The sequence below is a fragment of the Diplotaxodon limnothrissa genome, linkage group LG12 (genome assembly GCF_057381915.1).
Source record: "Diplotaxodon limnothrissa isolate DT_005_m linkage group LG12, D_limnothrissa_male_GT1.1, whole genome shotgun sequence".
NCBI classification, from domain to species: domain Eukaryota; kingdom Metazoa; phylum Chordata; class Actinopteri; order Cichliformes; family Cichlidae; genus Diplotaxodon; species Diplotaxodon limnothrissa.
In genome coordinates, this window is record NC_140607.1 from 4,034,810 (window position 1) to 4,043,634 (window position 8,825).

At 38.5% G+C, this 8,825-nt stretch overlaps 1 protein-coding gene across 1 annotated transcript; it reads right to left on the reverse strand.

Moving 5' to 3' along the window:
• Positions 1–7,218: 7,218 nt before the first annotated feature.
• On the reverse strand, positions 7,219–8,195 carry LOC146620692 (general transcription factor II-I repeat domain-containing protein 2-like). The gene is made up of 2 exons (XM_085367696.1): positions 7,361–8,195; positions 7,219–7,250 (listed from the first exon to the last, which is right to left on the reverse strand). The coding sequence occupies exons 1-2, from the start codon at positions 8,193–8,195 to the stop codon at positions 7,219–7,221; spliced, it is 867 nt and encodes a 288-aa protein (XP_085223822.1).
• Between the last annotated feature and the right edge of the window lie 630 nt (positions 8,196–8,825).

The following is an 8,825-nucleotide window of genomic DNA, read 5'->3' on the forward strand; positions in this document are numbered from 1 at the left end:
CTCTTATTAAATGGAAATAAAAATGAAAACAGTTCTCAGAAGTCAGGGGCACTATCACTATTTCCTTGAAAAAGGTCACTCTTGAGACTTTCCAGTCAAACAAACTTAAACAATGCCAGTAAGGCTAGAAGCAGCAAAAAAAGATCAAAGACAGTATTGTAAATTTCAACATCTTCCTGACCTTGCACATTACATCATTGTAAGATGACCCCATTTTTTTACCATGCTTTCTTAAAGAAAAACATTTGGTAGAACGGGTGGGTGCATGTTGTCCTGTTGCCCCTGAGAAACTTTATCAGCATCTGTTGTAATTGAATAAAATATACTTTTTTAAGCTTCATGTCTACTCCCGCAGTGCATGCAAAATGTGTTAAAGCAGCTTAATATGGAAAAATGAAGTATGTGGTTTGCAGGTAGCATCATAACAAAAAATATTTTCTTTTTTGTTAATTTAGGTCACTAACAAAACAAAAGCAGCTATAAAAACAAAGCAAAATTATAGTTATTAATATCTCTCCAGACTGAAAACACCACTATGACATGGGTATCATCAATGTGTAGTCAGCAGCTGTGGAGGCACTGACTGTAATGGAAGCCAGATTTGCACATTAGGGATTGTGATATGTAATTATTTTTTCAAAAGATAACCAGTAGCTGACAGTCAGTAATAAACTCAGATTATTAGGGAAATTACTGATTACCCACACTGCATGTATTGCACACGCCACAAAATATGCCTGATACACGTGTGCACATGAAATACTCTGCTTTTCCATGTTCCCTTTCTTACATCTACACTCAGTCTGAAAGGGTTTAATTCTGGAGATGGTCACAATCAATCCCCCAAATGCCCGGTATCGCTATAACAAACATGGTAAGACATTGTCTTTGTCCAGTTCAAAACAAGCATTTTGAACAGCTTTGCCAATCACTGGTAATGTGGCTAAGCACCATGCAGATGCAAAGCCTAATGAATGATACTACAATAGGCAATTCTGTGTAAACGCTCATGCCTTTCCTTTCAAATTAAACACATCAACCATAAGCTCCAGTTCATCAGTTTATTTTATAAAACCTGTCACATAAAGTAATCCTCTCAGACCAGTAAAATGATTAACATGTCGTGTAATTCAGTTACAGCCAATATAACTGGCTCATTGTGCAGATCAGTGCTATGCTGCACTCCCATATTTATCATACCTGAGTCTTGCAGAGGGTCTGGGTCGTACTTTAAGATTAAAAATGAACTTCCCACGCCGTCAGATTAATAACAAACTAACATCAGTGGGTAGTAGGTAATTTAAATGTGATTGTGTGGTCGTTAGGGAACGCTACAGTTAGATCCACAACAACATCACAGTGGATTTAAAATCAAATAGCCATCAAATAGACACTCAACTTCGATTCAAGGAGTTTAACAAAAAAACAATTGTTGTCATATTTAAAATTATGTTCGGTTGTCCAGTTATTGTTGAGCTTCTGAAAATAAGTTATAAAATTGGCTGTAATAGCTAAAAAGTTAATAGAAGATTAATGTTAAAGACCATAAATAAAAGATGAAAGTCTGCACTTCAATTAAATTTTGAATGTTTGATTTAGAATCCACTGTGGTGGTGTACAGAGGCAAAATTAATTAAAATGATATGTATAATTAATTTTAAAATATGGAACTGTCCAAGTACATACAAACCTAATTGAATGCAGAGATTAATAAATCTTCTTTTATGTAATTATCTTACACTGTGCTAATCTGCGTTCAGTTCCAAATTGTGGTTTGAAGTTTTTCTAAAATACTAAAATACAGCCGGTAATCGAAATGCAAACAGCATGTTCATCCTTAGATCACAATACTGTTGCGTATTAATCTCCAGCCACAGTGCCTTATATGACAAACAACATGACAGATGAGCAGTTCAGCAAAACAAATATTTCGATCATTAATATTTTATGGGATCACTTAACAGATAACAAAGGTGTTTGCTAAAATACATTATAAGATTTACCTACAACTTTTAGAAAGACCCACTGGCTGAAATGTCAGCATCATTTCCAATTTGTTTGCAGAGCAGTGGCCTGGTGGCAAAACATCAGCTCTCACATTGCCAGACTGCTGTGAAGAGTCCATTGTGTTTATCACCAACTGTCTACAGCTGTCAGATATGTTGTCTTTCATTTTCAGGTCCCAGCATGAAGTCTGTGGGTGCGTGATCACTTATGTGCATCAATATGAGAGCATGCTGGTGTGTGTTTCAAAGCCTATAAACATGAACAATACATTTTCTACATACTATGTCCTCACATGTGCACAGACTGGTTTCCCCACAGCAGTGATACTATCTCAGAGATTTGTGCCTTGGGTTTAGGCTCCTTTGTCCCTGTGACTTAGCAACCTGTGAGACGAATGTTCACACTCCCACTCTCATCTCTGCCTCTGCTGCTGACATTTCCTGACTATTAGGGCCCACGGGGAATAATCTGTAAAATAGGTGTCATTTTCTATAATGAAAATTTCAATCACAAGAAGTCACAGTAGGAGTATGAAGAATAGAGGAGGATGTAAACGTTTATTGATATTTGAATTCAATTAAAAAACATCAGCTAGAATTAGTGTTATTATTGCTATTTAAAGAGGCTGAGCGCTAAGGCCCCCAAGCCCCTTAGAATCAATCCATTAAAAACAGTGACCAAGATGGACGTCACTGTTCTGTTTAATCAAATTTTATATTTATGGTTGGAGACCAGCCACATGTTTAGTAAGGCAAAGGTGGAGAGGAAAAGAATTCATAAGGATTTATGGTCAGTTGTGTCTGCACCTTCAGACACAATACATGAAGAACTGTACCTCTGTTTTATCATCTGAGAAGAGCTCCTCTTCACCAAAGAACGAAAGCAGCAATGTTATTCTCTTCCTCCTCGCCTCTAGCCTCATCTCCTGAACCAAAGTCAGGGCTCTAACACACTAAAGAGTGCATAAGCATGGTTATTTATTTCCAATATTGTTATTATTATAGTTATTTATTGTCCGCAGGTTAGACATGTAACCAGCCCATCATATAGAATTGACAACGAAATAAAAGCTAAACAAACAACAATAACAACAGCTGGTTATAAGCTATCATTATATCTGTTATAGCTCTGATGAACAGTTCGATTCTCACATTGTATGAGAGTTTATTTAGTTAGGTCGTTCAAAGAAAGTCTCAGCAGGGCTGGATAACAGACAGAAAAGTAAATAGACATGGACACATATTGACAGCTGCAGTAAACAAAGGACTAACAGATTACACTCACTACAGATGATCAGTGGCCAGAGTTTGTCCTACAGCAGCCACAGTAGCTAGGATAATACAAGTGAATTGGGAACCAGAACTTTTACAGAGGTTTTACGTACTTCACCTTTAAGGTTTTTGGCAAACTTAGTGGTAGTGACAAGGTTACAAAAAAGACTTAATGAACATATTTAGCATATTAAACAAATAATAACTGTGCTAAAGTTAATGTTTCAGCTAGAGAATCAGGAGCAACTGAAAAACTGTACATACACAAGAAGTTACAGGAAAGAAACCTTGGACTAACAGACAATTTATTCATTTACCAAAAAATTAAATAAATTTTAAAAAACCCACTGCAAACAGTGAAAGCCACAAACTGATACATGAAAAACACATCAACAGCTGCTCGATTTTAAAAATAAACCCAACAAATGGGCAGAAGGCAAACTAACAATTATTACCTCTCACAAGATTCATCTCCATTCCCTAATAGTTCCTTTACACATAATATTCAGCCGATTACATTTGGCAAGAGGTAACAAATGACACATGAAGTGACAGGATCATAAAAAGTTCTTTTTCACCCATCTACACAAAACAAATATGGATTCTTTTAAGCTTGACTTGTTTTGTTTGCCATTCACAGCCAGCTCCAAAGAATTCGATCTGAAGTTGCGCTAAAATAAGAAAATCACAAAGCTGATATCGACAGAAGAGTGGCTGAGCTTATGTAATACAAATAATATGTGATGTCCCTTCCTGTAAATCCTCTGTCCTGTGGTCAAAGCTCAATTTGTCATCAATAAACATGCCAAGGTATTTGTATCTGTCGAGCTGCTCCACAGCTTAGCTCTTGATAACATCGGCATCTGAAATCGATCGACACGCCTGGGGGCGAAGCTACAAAAAAAATGAATTCTTGCACCACTCAGGCTGTCCATTTGTCCCGTGGGAGTACATCTGTAAAAGCATAGTCTGTGGTCGATCATATGCTGGGGTATAGTGCAGGAACAAAAACAATAAAAAACGACCAAATTCAATTTTCGACTACATCCTTAAGATACAAATGCACAGTGCAAATCATACAGGAATAAAAGATTTAGGAGATAAAACAAAGAATACTGAATCAAGTCAATTAAATGTGACCGATCAGCCAGACTTTGTTTTTCTGTTGGTTTTGTAAATAAAAAGTGCAAGATTCAAAAAGTAGACTGGAAACTTTAAGAAGAGTAGGGGTATTATAGAAGAAATTTAGCAGGGAAAGTATTAAGACAGCTGCCCAAAGCCTCACTCCCTCTGCTGGTCTCCTTCCACCCATAGTTCACCCTGGTGCCAGGTGTCCCCAAGGTTAACTGACGCACAGGCCACCTTCCATCTATCTTGCTTTAAATGGGTTTAACATTTTGAGCCAAAGCACACAGCCAATAGCAGCAAAATATGGTACATCTCTTGAATATTACAAACACACACGGGGATGCTCTTTAAGAGTTGAGTACTGAGGGTGACAAATGATTGAAATCAGAATGGATCAGTGAAGGTTTGTTTTAGTTCTTTTCCTCTCTCACCCTCAATGCAAAAGAAGGCTGAGCTCAGGTTGAAGGGGGAAGCGCCTGACATATCTTTAAAAGCAGCGTGCTGTGCTCAGCTACTGCCTGCTGTGCACTGGCTTTGATAGCAGCCAGAGAAAAGTTGTATAAATGATGATGCTCATCATGCGGTAGTAGCAGGAGTTTGACATTCTGCATTGCAGCTCCAGTTCCCAGTAACTCGGTGAAGGTAAAAAAAAATACCTTAAATTTTTAAGGATCTCCTCGTTGGATATTGCAAAAACAGATTCTAATATGTGAGTGAGGGCATTACTAACATTTAAAAAAGTTACATGTCATTCTGCAGCAATGAAAAAACAAAGACATATGTTTTGCTCCTTTGAATTTTGATGTGTTTTTTTTATGAGCTTGGTAAAAACACATTGGCGTTTGTGAACAATGTTTTATCGTTGTGTCCTTGGGCAAGACACTTCACCTGTTGCCTACTGGTGGTGGTCAGAGGGCCCGGTGGCGCCAGTGTCCGGCAGCCTCGCCTCTGTCAGTGCGCCCCAGGGTGGCTGTGGCTACAATGTAGCTGCCATCACCAGTGTGTGAATGTGTGGATGACTGAATGTGTAAAGCGCTATACAAATACAGGCCTTTTACCATTTTATTAAAGACCTTTTTTTTTCCCATTTTGCCCATTAAATGAATGAATGAATACTAGAGTGTTGCATTTTTCCCGGGTTCACAACTGGTGATGCAGTTAAAAATTATTTTAAACCTGTGACAAAATATTGTTTTATCAATTTAGCCCATGAATACAATTAGGTGTAAAAACACCCCGATACCCAAAACTGTGTCTGTATTATCAACACTAATCCAAAATGTGCTGTACTACTTATAATAAAGGTGAGATGTAAGCTCATTCGTAAATGTATTTGTAGTTTTATTTTCGTGTTTTATTTACTATTTTCCATATAATTAAAAATGGCTCTACAGTAAAACGGATTTATTAAACAGTTACAGTTTGACATATTGTGAGTTACACTAGTACAGCGGCCCCCAACCTTTTTTGGGCCATGGACCGGTTTACATCCCACAATATTTTTACGGACCGGCCTTTAAGGTGTCGCGGATAAATACAACAAAATAAAACCAGTACCGGTACCAAAAAAAAGAAGGTTTATTCATAACACACGGGAAAAGACCAAGGAAAACAGAGTTAACGATAAAAACGATTAAAAAATAACGATAAAAACCCTGAAAACCATAAATTTTACACCCGAGCCTCAACTATCACGGCCCAGTACCAAACGGCACCAAGCGGTAGCGGTCCGTTGCCCGGGGGTTGGGGACCGCTGCACTAGTCGACTTACTACATACACTGAGACGACCATTTCTACGACAATAAGATAATTTCTTCAAACCAGGGCCATGTAGAAAGCATCACAGTAGTGGCTGTGTTAGACAACACTTTAAAACTATGTGGTAAAATATTTTGTATCTATCACTTACAGGACACATTTGAATGGATATAATTTCCTATAGACCAGGGGTCACCAACCTTTTTGAAAGTGAGAGCTACTTCTTGGGTACCGATTAATGTGAAGGGCTACCAGTTTGACACACACTTCTCAAATAACAAATTTCCTCAGTTTAACTTAATTATGTGTTATCATTAATAATTAATGATATTCATCTATGTACGGACACTAATTATGTTAATTATTTTTCACCATAATTATAAAGAATGCAATTAGGAAACAAGGTAGGAAACATAAATATCAATATGCAACGCTTTATTTCTATATATCTCTGCAAGTATTTACATTTTGAAGTGATCACTTCTACAACATTTTCACTTACCACTAACAAATTTTAACAAATCATGCACTGTTACATACATTATTTTTGTATGTATGTAACATACAAAAAATCAACTTTCAAATTTTACAGAACTTTTCACCAAATTGGCAGCATTTTAAAGCAAATTGTCACATGTTACACTTAACAAACACATTTGTTTTTCAATAATTAAATTAAACTTTGACATGACACTGTAATGTTGCCACTGAGAACATCTAATATGGCTTTCTTTGTCTGTTAGTGGGAAACCTGGCATTGCATGCTGTTCACCAGTGTGTTGTAATCTGGGGTATAACTTGACACTGCAACTCTGAGTGAGTCTTGCAGATGTGCATCGGAGAGGCGTGTTCTGTGTTTGTTCTTGATGAAGTTCATGTCAGAAAAGGCTGATTCACAAAGATAGGTTGAACCAAACAGGCTGGCAACCTTCATAGCTGGAAACAAATGAGACACATGGCTCAAGCTGATCAAGGTCACAAAACCTGTTCTCAAACTCTTGACCAAGTCGGTTTATGACTTGAGTGTACTTTTCTGCAACTTTGTCAAAAGTCTCAGATGCAGAAGCATTGTCTTTCAGCACCATCTGCACAGAGGGAAAGTGCAGCACCTTTTTTCTCTGTAAATGCACAGAGAAAATGTTCATCTGGGCTTTAAATCCATTTAAAGCACTTATCATGTCAGCAACAGTCTTACCTTTGCCTTGCAGCTCACAGTTCAAATGGTTCAGTTTCCCAGTAATGTCTGTTAAAAACGCAAGGTCAAGTGTCCACTCAGTGTCCTCCAGCAGAGATGTGTCTTCCCCTTTGGATTGCATGAACTCCTTGATTTCACCCAAAAGTGACAAAAAACGAAGCAAAATCCGTCCCCTGCTGAGCCATCGGATTTCCGTATGTAGTAGCAGGTCACCATATTCAGCTGACAGCTCCTCCAATAGCACCTTGAATGTTCTGTGCTGTTTAGCTCTGGAGCGGATGCTGTTTATGATCTTCACGACGGGAGTCATGACGTGCTCGAAGCCGATCACGTTTGGGCATAACACCTGCTGGTGAATGATGCAGTGGTAATGCATGAAGTTTGGGAACTCTGTGTCACCTTTACAGTGAGCGATGAATCCCGTATGTCGGCCGATCATAGCAGGAGCCCCGTCGGTAGTCACTGATACCAGCTTTTCCAACGGTACCTTTTTCTTCGCGAAAAACTCCTTCACCGCGTTATAGATGTCAACTCCCTTCGTTGTTGTCTTTAGCGGCAGTAGTGTCAGAAGTTCTTCTTTTGTGGAGAAACCATCAAATACCATCCGGATAAAGACCATCAGCTGTGCTGTACTGCTGCTGTCGACGGACTCGTCACACTGGATGCTAAACCAACTGCACTTTGCCAGATCCTGATCCAACTGATCGGCCAAGTTCCCGGACATAGCCGACACTCTTCTAACAATTGTAGTTGCCCCCAGCTGGACATCAGAGAGAGTGGAGATTACATCGTTTCCATATTTCTCGTCTTTAAGCACAGTTTTTGCAATTATCATCATTGCTTCTTTGAAATACTCCCCGTCTAAAAATGCCTTCTTTTTCTTAATCATGAAATGTGTAGCTCTAAATGAGGCTTCGGTTGCTTTTTGAGAGTTTTTCACCGGTCTCGTGAAAAAAGACTGCTGTTTGCTCAAACCTGCCTTTAATTCGCGGGCCTTTTCCGCTCGCAGTGTGCTGCCCTTTGGGTAGTTAGCATGGTAGCTTGTGTGACACGTTTGGAAATGTCTCTCCACGTTGTGCCGCTTTGCCGTTGCCACAGTTGCCCCGCAAATGAGACACACGCATGAATCTTTCACAGTGGTAAAAAAAAACTCTTCCTCCCATTCACTGTGAAAATTATATGTTTTCTTCCTTTTTTCCGCCATGTTTTCCTCATCTCCTCACCTTTGCCTTTGCTGGTCTTCACGGCAACTGTTTCCGTGGAGACCAGCTAGCACTAAATATTAGATCATGATCTAATATTTAATAATAAACATTTTTTTAATATATTATCTCTAACAAATTAACGCCAATGCAATTGTGATTAAAAAAAATAGCAAGAAAAAATAAAAATAGATGCAGCTTACTGGTAAGTTGTTATGGTGAGCTATTTTTAGAACAGGCCCGCGGGCGACTCATGTGGTCCT

Coding starts and splice junctions, on each gene's coding strand:
- LOC146620692 (XM_085367696.1), bottom strand. CDS start 8,195: ATGATAATTGCAAAAACTGTGCTTAAAGACGAGAAATATGGAAACGAT. Junction 7,251..7,360: donor CTGTGAGCTGCAAGGCAAAG/GTAAGACTGTTG, acceptor CCCTCTGTGCAG/ATGGTGCTGAAAGACAATGC.